The sequence below is a fragment of the Sceloporus undulatus genome, chromosome 1 (genome assembly GCF_019175285.1).
Source record: "Sceloporus undulatus isolate JIND9_A2432 ecotype Alabama chromosome 1, SceUnd_v1.1, whole genome shotgun sequence".
NCBI lineage: Eukaryota > Metazoa > Chordata > Lepidosauria > Squamata > Phrynosomatidae > Sceloporus > Sceloporus undulatus.
In genome coordinates, this window is record NC_056522.1 from 369,724,944 (window position 1) to 369,751,194 (window position 26,251).

The 26,251-nt window shown below is 39.2% G+C and overlaps 1 protein-coding gene across 3 annotated transcripts in view; it reads right to left on the reverse strand.

Moving 5' to 3' along the window:
• SYNE2 (spectrin repeat containing nuclear envelope protein 2) overlaps positions 1-26,251 on the reverse strand; it is a 233,730-nt gene that overhangs the window by 143,400 nt on the left and 64,079 nt on the right. For all 3 annotated transcript variants that reach the window (XM_042454459.1, XM_042454452.1, XM_042454444.1), the window contains 10 exons: positions 24,403-24,571; positions 22,393-22,548; positions 19,916-20,056; positions 16,944-17,126; positions 13,986-14,123; positions 8,647-8,832; positions 7,584-7,709; positions 5,662-5,844; positions 4,496-4,627; positions 1,790-1,972 (listed from right to left, as the gene is read on the reverse strand). In XM_042454459.1, coding sequence (XP_042310393.1) covers positions 1,790-1,972; positions 4,496-4,627; positions 5,662-5,844; positions 7,584-7,709; positions 8,647-8,832; positions 13,986-14,123; positions 16,944-17,126; positions 19,916-20,056; positions 22,393-22,548; positions 24,403-24,571 — 1,597 coding nt within the window. The remainder of the gene's footprint in view (positions 1-1,789; positions 1,973-4,495; positions 4,628-5,661; positions 5,845-7,583; positions 7,710-8,646; positions 8,833-13,985; positions 14,124-16,943; positions 17,127-19,915; positions 20,057-22,392; positions 22,549-24,402; positions 24,572-26,251) is intronic.

Sequence of the window (26,251 nt, forward strand, 5' to 3'; positions counted from 1 at the left end):
GCAGGAAAAGGAACCTTCCGTTTCATGCTCAAAATTTAATGTTCAGGCACTGTCCTATTAAGTGCTAAGCACCAAGTTATCCACACAAATTTTATGGTCACAATCCAAGCAAGGGAAAGTCAAAGTTTTTAAAACACATCAGTGCTTGTCAGACCCTTTTCAGAGCCTTCACAACTGCTGTTGTCCTCTGCTATTATGCTTTTGTTTTATTTTAAATTTCTTTTAAACATCACACTTTATTTTATCATGCTTGTATTTTATGGTTTCACCTCAATTTTGTGAACCGGACCGAGTCCCAGTTATTAGGCATGCACATATACGAACACACACACACACACACACACACAGAGAGAGAGAGAGAGAGAGAGAGAGAGAGACAAGAGAGAATATATGATGAGTAAATATATAAGTAAGTACAGAGTTTAAATAAATTAAGTATTTTCTAAGTCCTGTATTTTTCAATGAGATTACATTTCTCTCTCTCTCTCTCTCCCCCCCCCCCCCCCCCCCGAAATCAACATGTCTTAAAATATGGTTTATAGTCACTGGGTTACAAGCAATGAAAGCAGCAGAGATTTAATCACATAGTAGCTCATGGTTTGTCATTTGGGTATTGTCAAAACTCCAGAATTCTTCACTAACAAGGAAACTGCCTAGGGCTGCTAGAAGTTGCAGTCCAACATCTGGAAAGCCACACTTTGCCCATTCTTGGGGCCCTGTGGCACTACACAATTATAGCACTATGATACCATTTTAATTGTTATGACAACAATTTATGGAATCCTGGGATTTACAGTTTAGGGAAGGGTTTTTGGAATTCTCAGCCAGAGAAGTCTAGTGCCTCACCAAACTGAAAGAGAAAGGTAAATATCACACAAAACTACAAATTCCACAGCACTGAACAATAGCAGCTAAAGTGGTGTCAAACTCCAATAATTCTGCAGTATAGATGCAATCTGGGTTCTGTGAAAGATTAGGAGGAAATCAACACTGGGGTTCCATTTTTAATGGCAGCTCTTTGTCTCTGATAACAAATAGTCCACACCAAAAAAAAAAGGGGGGGGGGAGGGGAGGAGTGACTGTCTACATCTTTCCACATTTCACTAATCACTAAATGAACTGAACTGTGTGTGAATCAAATTTCATATTTCCATGGATTTTTGCAATACAGATTAGTTTTAAAAATACATGGTAAATCTATACATTAGGGGAAGTGTGTGCAAAAATTAATGTATTACTCAGAATTAGGCACAAAACTACATTCACCATATTAACTCAATGAATAAAAGGATAACACTTCCAAAAATGCACACATCAGGAAAAATGCATATTAATGCATCCTTTAGGAAATAAACAGAAAATGCACTACAGGTTGAGTCTCTTATCTTAAACACTCAGAATCAGAAGTGTTTCAATTTCAGATATTTTTGGATTGTGGAATACCTGTACTGCACATACATAAATAATGAGTTATCTTGGAGACGGGACCCAAGTCTAAACAGGAAATCAACTTACATTTCATATACACCTTATACACATAGCCTTAAGGTAATTTTAAACAATATTTGTTATAATTTTATGCATGAAACAAATTCTGTGTATACTGGACTATCATAAAGCAAAGGTGTCACTAGCTAGCCTCTAATGAAAAAAGTTTTGGTTTTTGGTGGATTTTAGATTCTGGATAAGGGAGACTCAACCTGTATGGATTTTTGTGTGGCCTTAAAGAATATTGCCTGGAATCAGGTGAAAAGAAAGTGAGCAGATTCACAGATTCACTGTTCCCTACCTGCCATTCAGCACCACCTCCACTTTCCTCTGGTTCTTGTGATTCCAAAATGTTATCCTCCAGTTCAGGGTCCTTTTGCTGTTGGTGAAGCTCCATCAAGGAGTTCTTCATAGCCATCAAAATGTCCTCTTTCTTCTGGCACAGTATGGTAATTTGTTGTTTTATCTTTTCCATCTCCACACCCTAAAGAAAAATAAAGTTCAAATGTGACATTTTTCAGGTGGGGCAGGACAGACATGGTAGGGAAATAGCAAACAGACTATATGGCATCTTACTGAAACACTATCTGCCTGGTTTCCATTGGCTTTCTTCTTTGATCCAAAGTAATTCCTCAGTGCTACTGAGACCTTGAGTAAGGGTCTCAGCATGGAAAGCAACACCTGATGGATGTATGTAGGGCCAGCCATAGTTTAGAAGGAAATTATCAGGACTCAGTAATAAATACCACTTTGGATGCTTGCTGGGCCAGTTAGGGCTGAGGAACTCCTAGTGGCCAGGAGTTCTTCATGTAACAGACAGAATGTAGTTAATTCATATTACTAATCAAGAGAGGCTAACTAACACAATATCACTTCCCAAAGAAAGATGCTTTTTATGCCACATAGGACCAACATGGGAAAGCAGTAGGAGTTGCCTGAATTTTTTTTTTAACAGGAAAAGCCCAAAATATGTCAGGAAAATAGAGGCGACCATCTCCAATGAACTAATTATAAATAAAGAATGTGTAGGTAGGTGTCAATCAACACAAACACAATCACAATCTGGGTGCTATATACTCTAATTGGGGTTTTATGTTACACATGCTGTAGGAAATGCTACTAAAGGTAATGCAATTTGGAACACTGAAAGCATTCTCACGGTTGCATGACCAAATTACTTCCTGGCTGTTCCACCTTTACAGTTTTAAACATTTGCGCTCCCTTTTCCATATTGATAAATATTCTATCTCTTGCTTAATATAGAGCTCCTTCATGTACTCTCACACACATGTAACTAAGAGGGAGATGGGTCCTCATGATATGATTACAAATGGCTGTAGTATGTGTATAAAGATGAATTACATGGGCAGCAACACTGATGACATGGGTCTCTTCTATCTAATTGGTGAGCCCCTGCACAACGGGAGCCTGGCATGGCAAAGGATCTCTCAGAGCCCCATGGAGAACATGTGAAACAGCCCACATGGACAAGTATTAACAACTATGCATCTGCCCATTGAAGAACACAGTCATTTTGTCCAAATAAGTGCACACATGCACTGGAATCCTAAGGATACACACTCAGAAGTCTAGTGGGGTTCTTTGGAAATTTCTACCTTTCCTTTATAGCAGAGGTTCCCAACCTGGGATGCTTGCACCCTCAGGGGGCATGAGAGGGAATTTCAGGATGAGTGACAAAGAGTGGTTTGTGTCCTTGAGAGGCAAGTCACAAGTCATCACTCAGTCAGTTCCCAGTGTGCCTTCAGAAGTGGTAGTAGGTGGTTGTGTTTCATAGATAACAGTCCCATTGTTTATTTAATCAAAAGGAGAGAATTTTACAATTTACAATAGTTTAGATTTTTTTCCTGATTAAATTAGAATCTAATTGCTCACTTTAGATTGAACTTTTATGCACTGAATTAAAAGCTTCTTTAAAAAAAAAAAGTTTCAATTTGTTCACCCACAGTATTGCATGTGGTTCAATGTGCAATTTAAAAATTAAAAACTAAACTTCTTTATCTTCAAATGTGATATTAATTTTGTAGGGGGTGTGAACATTAACCAAACATCTCCCAGGGTTGTGGGACATAGAAAAGGTTGGGAACCACTGCTTTACAGTGTCACAAATCTCTGTTATTTTCCTTGTTTTTAAAACACAAGAATGCATATGGTAAAGGCCATAACTATATGGTGCTTAAAGATATACCACCACCTGCAAGTAAATAGGTATGAAACAACTTAGAGTTACTTTATTAAGTAGACCAGCTTTTCACAACTAGTTCTAACTGGAGCTCTAAGGAAACCAAAGCTATTCAGAGACAAGCCCTGCATACTATAAGGTACTACACAGGTATTAGAAGTGTTTTGCCAAAAAATTAGAAAGTCATAAACTGTGTCCCATAATATTTATTCCTTTATTTAATGTATATCTCCTCTTTCTCCACATATGGGACCCAAGACAGCTCATAATAAAAATGATATTCTAAGCGGATGATCAGGGTGAAAATAATAAGTGACGACACTGAACTTTCAGAGGTTGCTGGGATTGAGAGATGAGACTAAAGCATTAGTTTATAATAATAGGTAACAAAAGGACGACCAATTATACGTGTATTTCCCATGTATAATGGGTAATAGTTAATCTCACAGACAGGTTGTCTTTTTATTATTTGGCTTAATTTTAATATGCCAGACTGAAGGATGTCTCTGGTAAAGATCAAGTCCTGGTACTGAGGAATGATGGAGTGAAGGTTGACATCTTGTTTGTGACTTAGATATGTGGTTGCACTTTCTTGGCCATGGTGTAACATCAATACTGAGTTGAAGATTGTGGAAACAAACTTGAACATGCAGTGGCATTCTGCATGTGGCACCACTGTACACTGCACATGCAAAAGTGTATTGTGCATTCGTCACTGCCCATGCTGATGACCAGAGTATTGAAATTGTGCATTTCACATTCTGTTTCTTTGATGCAGGATCTTGGTCAAAGAGTTGTAACCCTCACCTCTTTTTGGGATCTAGGCTCCCCAGGCCACGGGAATTCTGCGGACGATTCACCCAAATCACTCTTTGGGAACAGGAGCTGTTTCAGAAAGTCTATTTCTTGCTCGCTTTCTTCCACTTCTTTCACAATTGGCTACAAAACCAATAATTACCATTAGCCTTTTAAAAGTAAAGAGTGGGACCCATAATCTAACAAACCATCAAACACCTACAACTGTTCAGCCCACACAAGTAAAAGATGATTCAGCTAATGAAGGAAATCACTGTAGTTTGAGAAAGTTGTAGCTTCTGTTGAATGAACATAGGCAACTGTTTTATACCAAGTTAAACAATTTAGCCATATTTTCTGAGGACTGGAGGTTTGCAAGTAAAATTTGCACTTTTGCCATCAACATACAACACTGGGAAATAAAACTGGTCACTTAAAAGGATGCAGGGCCCAGGAGTTGTCCGCCCAGGAATTGTCCCAAAGTAGACAATACAACACTGAGCAATGGTAAAAAAAATAAAAATAAAACCACTTTCCATTTTTGGTCATTTGGGGCCTATTTTCTTCAGCCTAGAGTTGTTTCAGAGCTATACCCATGAATGTTGACTAACCACTTTTGAACAATTTCCACTGTCAATTTTTGTGGGATATTTAGGGGGGGCTTTAGGGGTCAAGGGATACATGCTACCCATGGTGTGCAGTTTCTCCACCCCACTGTACTAACTGGAGAGAGGATCAGGGATATTAGACATGGGGATTACATCTGCCACCACAGCATTCATCCCAATTTAGCTCCACCGGTAAGGTAAGTCAATACCTGCACAGGACATAGTTTCTTTCTACTCTGATTTATATAGGCTGTGTCAGCAGTACACCATCTAATAGCCATGTTGACTCAAGGTTTTCTAGAACTGAAGTAATTTTTCTAAACTCTGCCTAACAATAATCTTTGATGACAATGTTTCCACATGTTAGGATTTACACACTACAGCCACTTTCAGTGTTTCCCCCTCTGAGTTAAATAGTCAACTAAAGCCAAGATAAAAGATTTGCCAACCATGTGCCTTGTCTTCGTTCAGCCACATTCTTGTTCAACCATCAGGAAATGATGAAATAACATGTTTTCTATGAATACTGTATTTACAAATTATTCCAGTGTCTATGTCGGTTGTTTTTACCTCAAGCAGCATGTTTTGTTCCTTGGTAATTCTTTCTAATCTCTTCAATTCTTTCAGGAGTTGTTTTGTTCTTTGGAACACACAGAGAGGTTGCATCCTCATGTTTGGTAACCTCAGGTTTTCTTTATAGGATTGTATCTCCACAAGTGCCTTCTGCATGGGACTGATGTGGGCCAGAATAACCTAAATCCAAAGATACAGGACCAATAAAAAGATTAAACAATTAAATGAGAAGGAAAAGAAAGTATGTAAGTGTATAAAATAAGTGCAAAATTTTAACAGAAAAGGAGGAAAGCTAACTACATAACTACTGATCTCTGTAATACTGACACATATTCAGTAAAAAGGAATACTTACACTGACACGAACTTGAGAGACAGAAAGGATTAAAACAACTGTAAAGTGCTGAGAGTGGAAGGTTCATCCAGAGACTCAAGTGGCAAGACCCAGATGTCTTGCTTCCCCAAGTCATTGGAGGCAATTTGTAAGAGGAGGAAACTGGTTGCTTTAACTTTAATGCTAAAGTACAACTGCTTTGGCTCAGATGTCCTGAAGGGTGAACAGGATCCCATCTGTTCTTAAAAGCAACTGACTCATCAAGGCTGTGCAACTGTGGGAGGCAGGAGCCACATTAGTCCCCCGTAGAAAACCCTGGATTACATCTCCCCACCACCACCACACCACACCTAAAAAAAAAATGTTTTGCCCTCAGTGCCCTTCAGGAGTCATGGTGGCATTTTTGCTGTGATTTTACACCTAGGAGAGGACTTTTTAAACAACAAGAACAAGCAGTAGATAATTCCTGTTTTTAAAAACAGTATCTCCTGAGCCTAAATTGGCCTGGGAATGACTCAGACGTACAGTAAAAATGGCCTAAGTATCCCCTAGGGGCATTTTGGGGTGAAATTTGTATATCCCTGGGGGTCACAAAAACAGCCTGAGAGACACATGTGGCTCCAGTCTGCATTTTGTCCACCCTGAGTTACAGCTACATGCTGTAGCTCAATCGCATAGCACATATTCTGCGTGAAGAAAGTATAAGTGTCCTATGCTCCAGTCAGCAAGTATCCTGGATGCAAGTGTGGTTGAGCAGTGAATTCAGTCAGTTCACATGTTGTCCAGTAAGATGAAGAGAAAGAGAATAGGGTGGTTGTCAGGTTGTTGAGTAAACAAGCCAGCAATCCAGATACAAGAACAAAAAAGGAATAAATAGAAGTTGTCAAAGCATAGCCAATCTAAGGGCAAAAAAACACGAGCACCACAGTTCCATAAGTCAGCCAAATAAGATGGATAGAAACAACAAAGACACAGAGGAGATGCTGTGAGATTTATGGTCAGTTAGCTCAACAATACCTGGGGCCTAATTAATTAGTTTCTCTGATGTAACAGCCTTTATGGAGCTGCAGATTCCTGCAGTCTGCCTCCTCTGATCTCTTGAATCCTGGACTCCAGAAGATGAGTTATAACAATATGTTTAATTCCTGCTACCACCAATGGCCATCGATGGGGTGGTGAATCCACTCTAATATTTACAGTGAACTTTAATGAGGTTATCCAGGGAGCTGAAGCCATAAGTCCGCTCTGGCTTTTTGTGAAAACTTTAAAGATGTCATCTAAAGTGCTATCCCCCCAATAGGCTGAGCACCTTGAATACTCCTTTTATAACGTTCAAACTAAAACCTGGAGCAGATTCATTGACATGAAAGCCCCAGCCATCAAAGGGGCAACTCTGTACAGGAGGTGCCAAAGACTAAACTTGAGACCTTGTCAAGAATTAGGCAGCAGATATTGTGTCTGAGATCATGATGTGCTGATGCCAGTCACAGTAAGTAACAGTGAGCAGGACTTATCCATCTTAATTTAAGTCAGCTTCCTCTGTCAATTAATTAAGTCTCTTTAAAAACAACAACAGATTAACTTACCTGGCCATGTTTAAGATGCTCCTGAGGAGAAAAATGGAGTGTGTCTTCTGAAGGGGACAAGATGGTCTTAATTTTGTCTACATCTTTCTCCATTGTTTTTACTTCAGATTCAATAGCTTCCACCTCCTACATTTTTAAAAAACACTCACAAGTATTATTAAATTGTCCATGAAAGACTGTTAACAAGAAACAGAAAAGACCACCAATGGAAATAAACTCTATGTCCCTGTGGCAGCCAGAGGCTCAAAAACCTCATCTTTATTCTTCCAAATTTTAAAGGCTGTACATCAACCAACCAGTCAGTTGTAACCACTGCGACCAACCCCCCATGTCACCAATCATTCTTTTTATTTTTCTTGTTAGTTTGGGAGAACTAGGCTTAGGCTAGAAGCTTAGCCTAAAGAATAAAAGCATAAATAGCTAGATCATACTGGATGCCGGGGAACAATGATGGTTCCCTGGGAGAATAGTATAAATGTTTCACTCCTCTTTTTGAAGCTGAGAGCCTTCTCAAAAGGGACAGTAGAAAATAAATTCTTCTACTCTTGATTTTAGTCCCCGTTCGTCCTGCCACAAACGTCTCATCAAAGAGATGAGTTAGGCAATATTCCTTGTTTCTATCATAAAACATAGAGCTTTATCTGTTTGATGTATTTTGTGTTCCTTCCCCTCAATCACTCTCCTTTTCCATTTGTAACAAGAGTTACTGCATTCTGTAAGCAAGCCTAAATGCAGAGCTTGGAAGAGTTACTTGGAATAATGGCCATGCTGGTTGGGGATTCCAGAAGCTGCAGAAGCCACTTCTCCAAGCTCTGTATAAGGTTAATTGAAGTAACGGCCTATATTTTGTCCACCTACCATTTCTCTGTTCTTTCTTCCTTGTTGAATTTCAAACTGTAAGCTCTTCTGGGCAGGGACCTGCCCTTCTGAACTTTGTAAAACAGCATGGACTTTGATAATGCTAAATCATGACAGTGATAAATCATGATAATCATACTCAAAAAGAGGATATATTTACAACTTATAAAATTAAGCATTTTATCTTTAAACAGTCAAGACTTACATCAGCCAAATGCTGGACATGTGGAAGAATCTCCATTATCTTTTGCTGTAAGGCTTTCACTTGCTCATTTACATTATTCAACTCTTTTACCATACCACCAGTTTCAACTAATGCAGACAACTCCTCCAGTTCTGGGTAAATAGCACTGAGAATGCTTTGCTTTTGTTCTGAATCTTCAAATGCCATCTTGGAGAGAGGAAGAAAAAGTGAAATTAAAAGATAATAATAATAATAATAATAATAATAATAATAATAATAATAATATTAATAATAATAATACGTTTTATTTATAGACCGCTATTCCGCAATGATCATAGCGGTGTACAGTAAAAATTGAATACAATACAAATACAAGGTGACATTTAAAGGAGGGAGAAGCCTCATCCTTCAGGCAGTCCCTGATGTTGCCTGATCGCTCCCTCTGAGGCCAAGATGACAGTTAAGGAGGGAGAGGCCTCTTCCTTCAGGCAGACCCCGATGTTGCTGGGTCTTCCTGATCGCTCCCTCTGAGGCCAAGATAACAGTGAAGGAGGGAGGGGCCTCTGCCTTCAGGCAGACCCCATGTTGGGTCCTCTGATCGCCCCTCGAGGCCAAGATGACAGTTAAGGAGGAGGGGCCCTTCCTTCAGGCAGCCCCGATGTGCGGGTCTTCCTGATCGCTCCCTCTGAGGCCAAGATGACAGGTTAAGGAGGGAGGGGCCTCTTCCTTCAGGCAGACCCCGATGTTTGCTGGGTCTTCCTGATCGCTCCCCTGAGGCCAAGATGACAGGTAAGGAGGGAGGGGCCTCTTCCTTCAGGCAGTCCCCGATGTAGCTGGGTCTTCCTGATCGCTCCTCTAGGGCCAAGAGGACAGGTAAGGAGGGAGGGGCCTCTTCCTTCAGGCAGACCCCGATGTTGCTGGGTCTTCCGATCGCTCCCCCTGAGGCCAAGATGACAGTAAGAGGGAGGGCCTCTTCCTTCAGGCAGTCCCCGATGTGCTGGGTCTTCCTGATGCTCCTCTGAGGCCAAGATGGCAGTTAAAGAGGGGGGGGCCTCTTCCTTCAGGCAGTCCGATGTTGCTGGGTCTTCCTGATCGCTCCCTCTGAGGCCAAGAGACAGTTAGGGGGAGGCCTCTTCTCAGGCAGACCCCGATGTGCTGGGTCTTCCTGAGCGCGTCCTCTGAGGCCAAGATGGCAGTTAAAGAGGGAGGGGCCTCTTCCTTCAGGCAGTCCCTGATGTTGCTGGGTCTTCCTGATCGCTCCCTCTGAGGCCAAGATGGCAGTTAAAGAGGGAGGGGCCTCTTCCTTCAGGCAGTCCCCGATGTTGCTGGGTCTTCCTGATCGCTCCCTCTGAGATGTGTCTTCTATGCATAGAGAGATACTTCTATGCCCCAAAAAAGTAATTCTTTAATTTCTGAAACTTCAGATGACTCTTAAATTAACTCAGACGAACATATTAGGACCTGAGAGGTTTCTGATTTCAAAATGCATTTCAAAGGGCAGGGGCTTGTACAGGCAGTGATTTTTTGTGTGTGAGTGTGGTCTTTCCAAAAGAGTAATATACAAACACATCACACTGGATTACACTGGAAGCTACTGCTACAAATCCTGTGTGTTTTAAGTAAACATGCTTTTAACACTTGCCATGTGGGCTTCCTATAAGGGATGGTCATACCATGAAACACTGTGACAGTTTTGTTCTGGCTACCATGAAAATGTTTAATTACTGTTTTTTTAGTAGGCAAAATGGAGCTGCCATATATTCAAAACAGCAATAGGGGACACTGAAATTCATGACATACAGGGCTGACAATCAGGACATAGCTATTAACAAGTTTGGATTCTATTGAAATACTGTATGAAAATGTTCATTTCATTTAATCATATGTTTCTCAGCTCTTAAACAAACATAAATTAAAGGAATATTGGAAAGACAAACTTTATTTTACATATATAAATGATGGATAAAATAGAATGAAATAATGGTTAAAGAGACAGTAGAAGAAGAAACAGAAAGAAGAGGAAAGAGGAAAAATAGAAGAGAAGATGGATGAAATGAGACTATAAAGAAAAAAAGGAGAAGAAGAAAACTCTATTAGAAAACATTGTATATACAAGAAGAAACAGAATGAAATCCATAAAGAAAAGAAGAGACAGGTTAGGATAAGATTATGTATTAGAAAGTATGATGACTGAAAGCTGACAAATGTATAAATATAATAAATGAATGAATCTTTGAAATAAAAGAGGGGGAAAGGAAAGACAAACAGCTGAATGTGGATAATTCCACAAATCCCAATTCATCAGAAGTGGTTTGAACACAGAGAGTAGTTTCTTGGCACACTACATATATTAAAGCAAGAGTTTTCATCACAGCTATATATTTAACTTAAGATTCCTCCTGCTTGCTTTGTGACAACATTTTACTGTTTCTCTACCAAAGCTAGACACTTTTCTCTTCTAAATATGTGTTTTACTGCTTATATATGATTAATCTGTCTCCTATCTTTGACGTACTCTTTACAAACATCATTAAGATGATACTTGTCACCCCACTACATCAACATGTTTTGCATTTCCATTGCAATTCCCATTTCCAATCACAAGATTAGTATACAAAGGGATCTTGTAGCATCTTTGAGACTAACAGAGAGAAAAAAGCTGGCAGCATGAGTCTTCAGAAATGTGACTTAAGGACACCACCCCTTTCCTAGCTGATCGGGGCTGCAGCAACCTCATGCCTCGGCCCCAATTCAGCCTTTTTGCGCCTTCAAAAGGGCGTCATAGCCGTGTGCCATGTGGAGCAGCACATGCAGTCATGGCACCATGGGGGCAGAGTCATCTGGACGCAATGCCCCAACTCTGCCTCCAGGCTGGCCTTTCAGGACGGCCTATACAGGGCCTTAGCTCCTCAGATGCATCTGAGGAAATAGGCTCAAGTCTACAAAAGCTCATGCTACAACCCTTTCTTCAGTTAGTCTCAAAGGTGCTACAAGATTTCTTTGCATACTGATTTTCCAGACTAACACAGATATATATTTGAATCCTATCAATTGCAAGGTTGTCTCAGTTGTTGTTTTTGTTGTTGCATGCCTTCAAGACCCCAAGGCAGCCCTATTACGGGGTTTGCTTGACAAGATTTGTACAGAGCAGTTTGCCAATGTCTTCCTCTGAGTCTGAGAGTGTGTGACTTGCCCAAAGTAACCCAGTGGTTTCTACGGTCAGCAGGGATTCAACCTCTCTTCTCCCAGTGTCTTAGTCCAATGTTCAAACCACAAGACCACACTGGCTCCATTCCTCTCTTACATGCCTAAATTATTAGATTGGGCTGTTTGCTCTCTTCTATGTCCCGCAGGTGTGCAGTGACAAAAACAAAATCTAGGCCCACTACAGAAGCCAACTAGCAGCACTGTCTGAGGTGCTTGACCTCAGCAGTAGCTATTTACACAGCAGAGTGCAGAAGCATAAACTCAGTTAGTAGTATTTTGCCAATATTGCACTGACCAACCTGGAATGATGCACAGACACAATTGGATTCATCCAAAAGTCCTTGGAGGCATTTATTGTTTGTGTCAATATGTACAAGTTATATACAAACTCTCCTATAACTCTCTCCAACATTCACTGTCTGATATACAATCTGATGTTCTTTTGTTGCCTGTTTATCAAACCATTTCCTGTATTGCTATGTATTGTATATGTATTATCCTACTTGAGAGTATGTATTTTCCCTGGATGAAGATTAACCTTCCATTTTGAAGCCAAGCCCTCCCTCCAGTCCATCTGCCTTGGTCCAGGCCTCGGAGGTAGAGAGGAACTGCTGGACCTCTTACCCTTTCCCGTCACCACTCCCTTCTCTTTCTGTGTCATACAATCTAAAAAGACATGAGGGCAGGGAACCGTCTAACTAAAAAGATTGCATGTACAGCACTGTGTAAATTTACAGCGCTTCATAAATAAAGGTTAATAATACTTCAACAACAACGACACCAATCTACTCTCTCCAAACCACTATCTTCAACCCACACTTGCCTTGGATATTAGAACACTTATATACAGTGGATAATGGCTAAGGGTTAAAACCTGGTGTTACTTCTCATTTACAGCCATACAAACTATTTTTCACTGTCTTAAAGGGACATTGTTCCTAACATAGACTTGCTGTCATGCTCCATGACTTGCAAAGGGAAGGCATTACGATTTGCAACTTTGTCTTAGGCAGCAAAGTATCCTGAACTAGTCTTGCTTCCTATTTTAGGTCCACCTTGCAGCTACCTGACCAGTCCACCAAGCGACACCAGCACAGGAAAGTAGGGTTCACCATGTGGTTTTCAATCTGAACTGGGACTACATGTGCAGACTGGATGCAGATGTAAATACAGTACAAATGTAGATCAGAGACTGGAAATCGGCTTTTTAAAACATCAACCAAGCAATTAGTCATGGTGGCTGCAGGATTTTCAGACTTGTAATCCAAATATGTAATTTTCTCAGGCTCTAATCCAGATATGAATTAGCATAGCTGTCAAGAACTGCTGTTTTCTCCAGGAGTTTAGTGTTGCAAACAGTAAAAACTTTATTCCGGAAAAACCATGGGTATTAACAGGAGAACATCTGCAGACAGAAGTGGCTTCATTCCCCAACACTGGCATAAAATTAACAATGTCCTGCCCCAATTTTTGTGGACTTCATCTTAATTCACTTACTAATTAAAACATTCCAACCTGTTTTTACATGCCCCCTTTAATCACCCAGCCATGTTCTCAACTCTACTTTCTGTTTCCCACCAACAGAAAGTGAGAAGTTTCCTCCTCCACTCATCTGCACATTCCTGCATCGGACCACAAACATTTTTTGAGGCAGCACCAAGTACTATGCCTCCCATCACTCTCTTCATTTCACAATAAACCTATAACATCTATAAATACTTCAAATGTTAAACATGCTATACATTACAAAAAACACAGGAACACCAATATGACAAAATATATCACATTTTGACAATAGCACAAGCTTTCCAATAAAATGGGCATTTAGGTTGCAATGCTGTATCACCTAACCAGGAATACTGGTAAGTCTAGTTGAACTCATTTGGATGCATATTATATGAAATAGGCAGGGACAGAGTTGCACTATTATTGTACAAACTGTAGATGAAGACACTCATTCCCATCCATCTTGCAAGGAGAATGGACCTATACACACTACCATCCATTCTTCTGGGCCACTGGCCACTCATTGAAGCTTTTTGCACTGTGTCTTTGCTGCTTACAGTGCAGAATATAATTGGTTCAAGGCCCGCACATGTATTAAAACCATATAAACTGGGCTCCTGATATTGCAAAGTGACAGATCCACTTACTTGGAGCGCACTGGCATGTTTATTCAAAGATTTTGCAGAGTCACTGTTGCATTCCCCTGTGAGCAAATGACTGGTGTTTTCAAGCCAAACATGGGTGCTCTTCAGCAGTTCATCACATTCTTCCATCTTGCTAGTTGCCTTTAACATGAAACACAAATTACATATTACCATCACATCAGTTTAACGCAGAGGGTTCTGCTATTAATACAAGTTGCTGCAAATATATTCTCATAACAGATAAGAAAAAATAGCTTGCCAGTAGCATCTGTGCTAAAAATAACCTATTGATGATGACTTCAATACCCAGTTTACTATTTGACAAACGTAGAATCATAGAATCATAGAGTTGGAAAAGACCACAAGAGCCATCCAGTCCAATGCCCTGCCATGCAGGAACTCTCAATCAATGCATACCTGACAGATGGCCATCCAGCCTCTACTTAAAGACCTCCAAGGAAGGAGACTCCACTACACTCCAAGGAAGAGTGTTCCAGTGTCAAATAGCCCTTACTGTCAGGAAGTTCCTCCTAATGTTGAGGTGGAATCTCTTTTCCTGGAGCTTGCAGCCATTGTTCTGTGTCCTTTTCTCTGGAGCAGCAGAAAACAAGCTTGCTCCCTCCTCAATATGACATCCCTTCAAATATTTAAAGAGGGCTATCATATCACCTCAGAAAAGATACTTTTTTGATTGCAACTCCAAGAATCCCTCCATCAATTTGTCTGGAGGATTCTGAGAACTATAGTTCAAAGAAAGAAATTTTCTAAGCTTTGTAATTTGGGAAAAAGAGAAGCATGTAGAGAAATGGGGAGCAGCAGACCCTTTCTATGGATATGTGGAATAAAGTCTAGACATAACAGAGAGAATAGGAAGTAGTGAAACTGAGTAGAGAGGTTTCTCCCATTCCTCTTGCAGGCACAGTCCCCCCCCCCAATTTATTTAGAGAACCATGACCACATGGAGTTCAATGCATATGACAACCATTCACATATGCACTAAGGAATCCTCATCTCCCACTTATTCTGCTGCTGAACGGCAGTGTCTGATTCAAACCTTGGAGAAGTTATGTTTCTGGACTGCAACTTTCAGTCCAAAAAGTCAACCTCAACTCATGGTGATGTGGTGGATGAAACATCTCTAAGACCCCCTGTCCTCCACTACTCTGCTTAGGTCCTGTAGATTCAGGCTCATGACCTCCCTGACTGAGTCTATCTATCTAGCACGAGGTCTCCCTCTCTTTCTACTATCTTCTACCTTTCCTAGCATTAATGTCTTTTTTGATGAGTCATGTCTTCTCATGATATGACTGAAGTACGACAGTTTTAATTTAATCATCTTGGCTTCCAGGGAGAATACAGCCTTGAACTGTTCAAGGACCCATTTGTTTGTCTTTTTGGCTGTCCACAGTATCCACAACACTCTTCTTCGGCATCACGTCTCAAATTAGTTAATTTTCTTCCTATCTGCTTTCCTCACTGTCCAACTCTCAGATTCATACGTAATGATAGAGAATACAATGGCTTGAACGATTCTGACTTTAGTGTTCAGTTGTATATCTTTACTCTTTAGGAACATTGTCTGATTCTTTCATTGCTGGCTTTCCCATCCCTGGTCTTCTTATTTTATGACTGCAGTCTCCTGTCTCTACTTATTATTTAATTGCAATATAAATTCAGTATACATTTAAGTATTAAGGATTAATTCCATTTAAGTATATTTTTAATGAAAAAAATGATGATTTTTGTGGCATTCATGGCACTATTAAACTCTGGGTCATTGTCTTTATCCTTTCACATTTAATTACTTTACCTTATTTTACTTTTATCTCGCCTTCTTCCCAAAATAAAGACTCAAGACAGTATACTATTTAAAACAAATTTAACAGAGATAAAAATTTTAAAGGTTATAATTAAAATGTAATTAAACATTTACAATAGCATTAAAACAGTTAAAACATTTTTAAAAATATTCATTTGTTTATATATAGTATAACTTGTCTGCCCACTAGACAGAATTGTTCATAAAACTCTAATCAAAAGAAAAGACAAACACAAAACAAATTTAAAAGCCAAAGGCCTGATGAAACCTGAATAATTAACAAGACAATCTGACTTTCCTTGGTGAGAGTTCTATAGGCACTGCTACAGAAAAGATCTTGTCTTGTATTCACACCAGCCTATCTTGTTTTGGGATCTGGACATCAAACATGGTTTCTGACAGACATCACAAGTTATGGTTAAGGTCATATGAAAGAAGATTTTTTTTAATGTCAAATAATAATAATAATAATAATAATAATAATAATAATAGGATTTATTTATATGCTGTCCAATCGCTGGGAATCCGGGCGGCTTACAACAGAGAGGATAATAGACAGTTCCCTTATTAGTGCTTTATAAGTCAAAACTAGCTACAGAACTTGACTTAGAAACAAACTGAAAGCCTATGCTATTGCTTTCCCACTCCATGTCTGTCTGCCTTGTCCTCCCTGTCCTTCTTTCATCCCTTTCCTGAGTGGAGTTCTTAATGAAGCCAGTGAGACACTGATGACACAGATGAACTGTCGATGGGTAGGAGACAAAGCAGCAGTCCATTTTTAAAATCCACAGATAATTAAAAATCCTCCTGGACAGAAATTTTAGCTCTAAAAAAGAGGACATATCTAGGAAAAGGAGGGTATGACAACCCTACACAATACAGACACATGATTTATTGTTGGCTTTACAAACACTGGCTTTGTTGAAGCATGGCTTATGGTAAAATCCAAATCTACAACTGAAGGCTAAGCTGACAAAAATGGGGAGGTCAGAAATAAATCAGAAATGTAGAGAATAAATAAATGTATTTGGTTATATCCTGTGCAATTTGTGGCTGAAATGAAGAGCCATGGTTAAAGCAAACCATGATGTATACTGATGTGCAAATGTGCCACAGTCTTTCACTCTCCATCCATTTCTTACCCTGTTCAAGTCTGCAGTTCTGCGCTCAGCCAGCTGTGAAACTTGTTGATATTGCTGCAAAGGAATCATCAAGCGATCCATCAGCTCCTGAGCCTGGCAGGGATCTTGCTCTACTATGTCCTGAACATCTGAATCCAGTTCATTCATTTTATAATGCCAAAGATCTAGCAGATCCCAGATTCTCTGCATGATAACAGACAAAAGCCATCAATGAACAAAAATAACATTCTTCCCTTCTATACTTTGTTTAGAGATGCTTCTAACATCAGCTAGCAATGAGACAAATGTAAAAAGTGTAAACAATAAAAGATGACAAGCAGATGGCATAACCCTGGCAGCAACAAATCCATTCAATTAGAACTGAAAAACTAGGAAAAATAGACTGATCTTGAAGTCATAAAAAAAGGGGCAGAGGTTCAAATTCAAAACAGGATTATTTTTTTTAATTAAGGAGCTAAAATGTCACTGGAAAAGATATGGGATTTATGTGATATTTTAAAAAATATTTTATAAACTATCATGAAAGACTTGACAGGAAAAACAAGAAAATGAGGGGTAGGGATTCCTGGGACCCTTTCACACTAACCAATTATAATGTTATGATTCTACTTTAAATGCCATATTTCCATCCAATTTGCAGTTGGGAGGTATTTAGAATTCCCAGGGAAAGAGTTCTAGTGCCTTCCCAAATTACATGCCTCAGGATTCCATAGGAGGCAGATATGACAGTTAAAGTGGGATCATAGTGCTAAAAGTATGTAGTGTGAAGTGGTCCCTGGAGCACTCTGCAGAATCCCATGATCACAACACACTTAAACACACAAAATTAATATTCAAATAAGTAAAATCAATTAAGAAAAAAACTTGGCTGCTGTGCTCCTTCCCTCAAAGTCCATAGTTGCTGCTGCCCTGACACAAAGGATAAACACACATACTCTTAGGGCATACCTACACTACTCAGTCAAAGCAGTCTGATGCCATCCTAACTGTCACAGCACCATCCTCTGGAATCTTTTCAATTATGCAGTTTGGTGAGATGGTTTGAGGTCTCTCCTAGAGAGCTCTAATACACTTCCCTGAAGATTAAAGATTAAAGGCCCTCCCTCCATCGTAGCTGCTACCACCCTGGTCTTGGAGGGAGAGAAGAATTGGCAGTATCTGCTGGACTTGATCCCCTTCACCACTGCCATTTCCTTCTCCTTTTGTGTCATGTCTTTTTAGATTGTAAACCTATGGGCAGGGAACTGTCAAATTAACAATCAGTAAAATACTCTGTGGCTGAAGAGCAGGGTATAAATACTCTAAACAAACAAACAAACAAACAAACAAATAAAATAGCAGAGTAAAATGGTGCCTCTTATATAAAATGGCAAAATCAAGGTGGGGGTTTTTTTAATTATATATTTTTAAAAGATTTTCAAGCTGTGGATGGTTGAATCCATGGGCAAAGAATCCGTGGATATGGAAGGCCAACTGTAGCATCAAACTGCTGTAACAGTGCAGTGTAGGCACACCTTTGGTTCACTGGATGTGGAAGCTTATCCGTGATACAATGTTTGCATACCAATACCTGGCTCTTCTAGATTGGCTCAGGGCGCGGGGATGTTCAGACCCTCTGGTCTTTCACACTGCAGAAATAAATCAGTTGGACACCACTTTAACTGTCATGGCTCCATCCTGTGGAATCCTGGGATTTGTAATTTGATGGGGTATTCAGCCTGGTGTATCACAGAGCTCTGCTGCCTTGCCAAACTACAAATCTCATGATTCTATAGGATAGAGTCATGGCAGTTCAAAATTGTGTTGAACTACTTTATTTCTCTAGTGTGGATACACTCCATATTTGGGTGTCAGGCACAGCCATCCCATCAAACACTTTGCTTGCACTGCAGTAATGCTTATTCTTGGTAAGGAAGCAGCTGAGAAAGCCACTAGGAACAGAATATGATTACAACTTTAGCCAACCCACCCACTATAAATGGAAGTGAAACATAAAGCAACCATGTTGTGACTGGACTTAGAGACCAATCAATTGGGCTGAAAACTTCAGCAAAAGATTTAGTTACAACTTATAAGTACGTATTAGAGTCCCTCTCTGCGCATGGAGATAGCCAGAGGTGTTGCCCTGTCTGCACAAAGCAATGGCCCACCCCTGAGTAGGACTAACGAGTTCTGGTTTCAAATCCACTTTGCAGTGAAGTATCCTACCTCAAAACACATCAGCTTTCTTTTTTTTATGCATTCCTGGAGAAATCCTCTGTAAAGAATGACCTGAACTCTGAAAGCTGAAAGTCAAGGAAGAGCATTCCATAATGGTGTTTGTATGTGTGTTTGTCCTGGGTCTTAATGAAAGTGGAAGTTGAACCTTCCCCTTAAGATGAAAACACCCTCTGCTCTCAACTGGGCACATAGGTGCAAAACACGCTGCAGAAATAATCCAGTTTGAGACCACTTTAACTGTCCTGGCTCAATGCTAGGAAATTCTGGAATGTAGTTTTGTGAAATGTTTAGCCTTCTCTGTCCGAGAGCTCTGGTGCCAGAATAAATTACAATTCCCAGGATGCAATGTGTTTTGGACCCTTGTCCTAGAGAACACCTAAAGGTGTAGGCTTGATTGGCCAGCAGATAAAGAAAGGCTCAGCTTAGTAATAAAGAGTTATCATGAGTAAAGGGATACTAGTAGACAATTCCTCACATGACACAGAATGTCTGCAGCTAAGCCCTACCAAGGGGAGTTCTGAAGGTTCAAGAACAAACCTTTAATCCCAGACAGAGTTCTAAAACGGAATCATGCCTATAATCTGCAAGGTTACTAGGCCCTAAAAGTGGAGCCTTCTCAGCGTGGGCTCCATGTTTATACAAGATTGGGCAAATCTGGGTTTAAACTATTGTGTCTGAAACCACCACACTGTGGCTCAGCATCAGTAAAAGAGGCACCCTTGTTGTGCTAATAAAATGTAGCAAGATGTTACCTTCTGAATTTCTTTCGCTTTTTCAATGTCCTCACTCTTCTGTTGTAACATATTTCTAATTGCTTGGAGGCCCTTGTTAATGTCTTCTATTTTTTTATCTGTGATATGGTAAGGGGAGTTTTTCAGGAGTTCGTCGCTGACCTACAAGGGTTTAAAAACAAAATATTGAAAAGCATTGCAATGGGACAGAAGAAGGGAAAGACAACGACAACACAAACTGCCCTTTCAAATTATGATCCAAGATCCCTCTTTAATGAGTCACAGTAATCTAGAAACCATTCAGCAATACTGTCTCAATACCTGACAGTGATTCCCTTCCAAATAAATAACATTCCTTTATTGTCTATTATTTTCTTGATTCTTTTTATATTGCACTTATGTACCATCTCTGTTTCTAGAATTATTGCTAAACAGGCTCCCAAGAATCTCCTAAGAACATAAGGCAGAGTGTTTGATCATTGGATTATGACTCTGGAGACTAGGGTTCAAATCCTGGCTCGGCCATGTAAGCCCACTGGGTGACCTTGGGCAAGTCACATTCCCTCAGCCTCAGAGGATGGCAATGGCAAAACCCCTATGAAGAAAACTGCCAAGAAATCCCTGAGATAGGTTTGTTTTAGGGTCGCCATAAGTCAGAAACAACTTGGAGACATGAATCCCATTGTGGGAGAAAGGCAGGATATAAATTCTGGAAATAAATAAATAAGGCACACAACAACAGCAACATAAAAAGTGCCCAGATGGACTGGAGTCCACCATTAGACAAACAAACCATCTGATCCATCATCTACTGAAATCAAAAGGATCTCTTTGGGAATTCCATGGACAGAACAAGCTCATGTCTTTCTTTTAATATTTTCAGAGCTTGGGATTTTTTTAAAAAATTATTTTTGGGGGGAATTCCATGTCCCAGTAAATTTGGTCTTTTAAGTCTGGAGGTGGCCAAATTGTCATGATCATTAGAGCAATCATAACAAGTAGTCATTGATTGCTGTATGCTCCATAAATTGGCCCGTGTCCCTTTCAAAGTCATCCAAGATGGCAGTCATAATTATGTCTTGTGGCAATGAATCACACAATTTAAGTATGTGTTATTTAAAGAATTTCTTTCCAGAACTTCACACTACTCAAATAAATTAGATGATTATGGGTTCTTTTATTATTAGTCTGTTAATAATACTACAACATCCATATAACACTAAACAGTATTGTTCTACTGTAACACACTTTCACTGTATAATGCATTATTTTATGAATAGTCACCATTTACTTCTAAGCTAAAAGGACCAGATACTAACATATATTGTGGTCACCGTAAGGAGAAGTAGCAGGAGTCAGTTAATTTTCAACTCCAGCTAAAGCCTGCTCCCTTCAGCTAGCAAACACCATTGTTGAGTCTGTCAGACTTTCTACTGTGCTTAGATCGAGACCTGTAACATGCTGAATCATTGCTAGTTCCCTTTGCAATTAAGAACTTGTTCCTGAAGTATGCTTAAATCTATGCTGCAAACCATAATCTATGATCTACAATCTCATATCGTTTATGTTTTAAACAATGCTGCAGTTCAATGATACATTACACTTCTCTGGCTCAGAATTCTAAATATTTCTCTCTAAGCTCCAAAAGCAGGACTCCATAAAATGGAACAACAGCAGGTAAAGTAGAATCATAGTGCTGTAACGGTGTAGAGTGAAAGGTCCTACATACTTCCAACTTATGTTTGTTGTTAATGAAACCATACACCACTTGGAAATGGAAAGTGTGACAATTTTCTATTATTAGCAAACTGAAAAATTAAATGTACATTTTACAGAGATTGCAGTGATTGAGGGTCCATAACATTTTTATCTTGTGGAAGCCGAGAAGAGTGCTCTCAACCTGCACAACAGTCTAGTGAATCAGTTAGTAAATACAGGTTGAGTATTCCTTACATAAAATGCTTGGGACCAGAAGTGTTTGAGGTTTTCTTTTGGGGTTTTGTTTTGTTTTTGTTGTTGTTGTTTGGATTTTTGCCTTTATTTTCATAATGCGATATCCTGGAGATAAAAGCCAGGTATAAACACAAAATTCATTTATCTTTCATATACACCTCATGCATATAGCCTGAAGGTAATTTTATATGATATTTTAAATAATTTTGTGCATGAAAAAAAGTTTGTGTATAGTGGATCATCAGAAAGAAGTCACCATCTCAGCCACCCATGAAATTTTTATTTATTTTTTTATTTTTGGAGTATTTTGGATTATGGAATTTCAGGATAAGGGAGATTCAACCTATACTCAGAAATATCCAAAGCTGTAACATTGTCAAAATTACACATTTATAGATCAGGTCAATACCTGGCTTAGTGACTACTGAAAGCACTGAATAAGCCACCTAAAGCTTTCCACAGAACAAGCAGACTGAAACTGCAAGAAGCCCAGATTCCAGCATCAGCTATTTTGAGCTTCAAAACAAATTAAAGTGGCTTTTTACCTTTTCTTCCAGGTCTTTCAGTGTTTCTTTACAATCTTCCAAGTGTGTTTCAATTTCAACAGGAACTATTGTATACATGTCAGTGTACTTGATTCGTAATTTCTCCATGACCTGTTCAAGAGTTTGCTTCTGAGTAATGATGGCTCTCTGGATCTCCTAAGAGACAGAAGGAATTAATAGTGGTGTTGAAGGTGGTTCTTTCAGAGGCAGTGACAAAGCTGTATTTTGACTATGCAGCCAGGCAAGGTAAACCTGAGAGATGCTCACTTTGTTTAGTCATGATGCTTTTCAGTTCACCAAGAATAAATTAAACCTGATACCATTCCATTGTCCTCTCAGGTCTTGTTGACAAATGAAATAATATCTTGAGCACATAAAAACACCGCTATGAATAAGCTTTGAAGGATGCTTCAGAGGGAAGGCAGAGGAAGAAGCAGTCCTAACAACTGCCAAAATTTGATTCCTCTAGCAACAATAAAACACAACTAAAAGCAACAGAACTGTAATATTCACTTTTGTGTCATCCTAATGAAAAGATCAGTGCAGAACAGTTAGTTCCAATTCTGTGTGAAGAGTATCACTTTCATGAGGTAAAAGGAACTTGACAGTTGACGACTATTTGTGGCCTAGAAATTTAATCTAATCAACATCCTCTAACAGAAGTAACTGAAAGAAAACATATTTTGGGCCAAATTTTCTTGGCCCTCCTGTTAGCAAATGCATTTTACTTGCAATCATTTGTCCTAATTATGAGGCATTTCAGTACTAAAAAGCTGGAATTTGCTGTCCAAGCCAAAATATGGCATATAAAGAAAAATGAGAGGGCTACCCACAAAAAGGCTAATAATAACAGTGCTACAAAAAAGGCTAATTATCAGTAGAGTGGTGAAGCTCCTTTGTATTTTGCCTGAAGTTTAAAGGAGCTATATCCACAGTGCTAAAAGCTATTCCCACCAGCTGTCCCTTGTGCCATGTTTCAGTGGTACAAATGTCACTGGTTGAAACAGCAGGAGAACCAATGGATTGAAATGGCAACAAAGTAAGGGTTTGGCTAAACTGTTTAATATCAAGAGAATTGTTCAGCAGTGCCTTACATGAAAGCGGTGGATTTACTGAAGGAACCACAAAGGAGGACAAAGCACCACAAAACATTGGACATTCAAGAAAAATGTATGACACTACAAAATAAAAACTAAAAACACTAATATAAATATAAATTCATTTTGTATGGTTTATTTACAGCTATATTGCATATGCTGTATTTTATTATGTACCCAACTGTATTTTTCTGAGAAGCTAATCTTAGTTAAAATGCCTTCTTGGCTTGTAATATACTTATATAACTCTGATCAAGACAAAGGCTTAAAATGGTACTTTACTAGTAACAAACCCTTGACTGAATCTACACTTAAATTATTCTTTTCATTTGTCCACTGAGCTAAAATTAAGGGGGGGGGAGGACAACTTTTCAACATTTGCATTGTGGCCTCAAGCATGTTTGCTGCCCTTTTCCTACTGCCCATTCATAGACCAGCAGTTAAGAACCACTGCATTACAAGTATTATTTTTACTTTAAATGAAAATAAAATTAACATGGAAAGAAATACAGTCCGCCCTCTGTATTCGCAAAGTTGCCACCTACAAATTCAACCATCCATGGACGGCAAGCCTGCATTGTCCGTAATGGTGGTGCATGCACATGAATGAGCTGCCATTCGGGACTGCCCTTGTTGTTCCCAGTGGTGGCATGTGCATGCAACTATGCTGCCATTAAGGACGAGTCTCATTCCTAATGGCAGCATGGCCACATGCACATGCCACTACTGTGGACAATGGGAGGCTGTCCCTAATGGTAGCGTGACTGCATGGCAATTGGGAAAACACAAACTCAAACTGCAGGGGGGAGGGGGTCCAGAATGGATCCCCCGCAGATACCAAGGGCTGGCTGTATTTCCCTAGCTAAGGAATTTGCTAGCTATACTGCTATTATAAGCAAAATGTTTTACAAACCTCAAGTTTTTTTGCTTTTGCATTAAGGGTTTCTCCATCCATGCTGCAGATCAAAGACAGTGTACACTGTAATGAAATTTTCAGAATACGTATTTCCTCATTAACTTTGGCCCGGTCTTCTTTCTCTGACTGCAAAGCATCCTTTTGCATTTGAACCTTTTCACAAAGCCTGTAAATATTACATTGGGAATTATATAAAACTGAAGGTATCAATGGACAGCAGAATCTGAACTCTATCTAGGAGAATCCAGTGTTTGAACTTTCCAGATGTGCTAGATGATCATTCTCAATGGCTATGCTCTCTGAGGATGATGTATTCTAATGCATCTGGAAGAGGGGCAGTTGGGGAACAGTATATGAATTATCGCCACCTTCTGGTTTTATGGGTCTAAAACACCAACTTTCATTCTAGTCATTTTTCTCTGGGCTTCTTAGTCATAGAATCATAGAATCATAGAGTTGGAAGAGACCACAAGGGCCATTATTGGATTTTATCTAGAGATTAGCAACGTAAATCTTCATGTATTTCATTCTCTCATGCAAGATGGAAAAATTAGAGAGTTGTCTCCCCAATGGAGGGCACATCAGGTATTTTTGTCAATTTAAAAAACATATTTTTCACATTTGAGGACTTTTTCGGGAGGGAAACTTTCATGAAGTGTTTTGTTGCATTAAAATTTTACTTTTGTGCAAAGTATGGGATACTAGTGCCAGTAAGTGCAAAAAAGGGTTTTTTCTTTCTTTCTGATACTGTTTTTTTAATTATTTGGAATCTACATTTCAATTTCTTTTAAAAAAATTAGAATTTTCTTTAAAAGCTTAACAGAAAACCAGATGAACAAATACTGTGGGAATTAATAGACTAACAACTTAATTAGCAATTTGATTGAATTAAAATTTTAATTAGCTAAGCAAATGTATTCATTTATACCAGGGAGTGGTCAAATTTGAGCCTGTAAACCGCATGCTGCCTAAGGCACTCTCTGATCTTCCCCTAAGCACAAAACCCCCATATAGTACCCTCAGAAGCCTGGGAGGACATACTTTACTACTCAAAAGCTAATTCAGTCCCTCTGGCCAAGAGCTCATACAGGCTGAGTATCCTTTATCCAAACTGCCTGGGACCAAAACTGTTTATTTTTTCAGATTCCGGAATATTTCCAGATAGAAAATGAGATATCTCAGAGATATATGTACATAATGAGATATTTTGGAGATGGGACCCAAGTCTAAACACAAAATTAATTTATGTTTCATATACACCTTATACACATAACCTGAAGGTAATTTATACATAGTATTTTTAATCATGTTGTGCATGAAACATTTGTGTACATTTATTTATTCATTGGATTTATGTCCTGCCTTTCTCACAAAATGGGATTCAAAGTGGCCAAGCTGTGCACACACACAACACACACACACTATACTAAGTTATATGTGCAACCTATGGTAGATAAGATTTCTCTGAAACTCCCACTGTTGCACACAAAATAGATTCACTTTTAGTACTTCTGAGACGGTGCCATATAGTGAATGCATTCTAGCATGAACATATAGTGGACAGCATGTTGAAAGCAATATGGGAATCTCAAGTTCTGATCTTGCTTAGCTGGAAACACATGGGTCATTTTTAAAAACATGTTTCAGATGGTGATTTTTGACCCAAAATCTGTAGTTGGTTGATAGAAACCATTATTAAGATGAGCAAACCAATCTAGTGTCACAAATGACTGTTTGGCAGTATATTCCTAAATGGTAATTAAGAGATTAGAAGTATCTTATTCCTAAAGTTTTTTAGAGAAGAAACAAGAAAAGATCTTTATTTAATTTTTTATCTTATGCCACA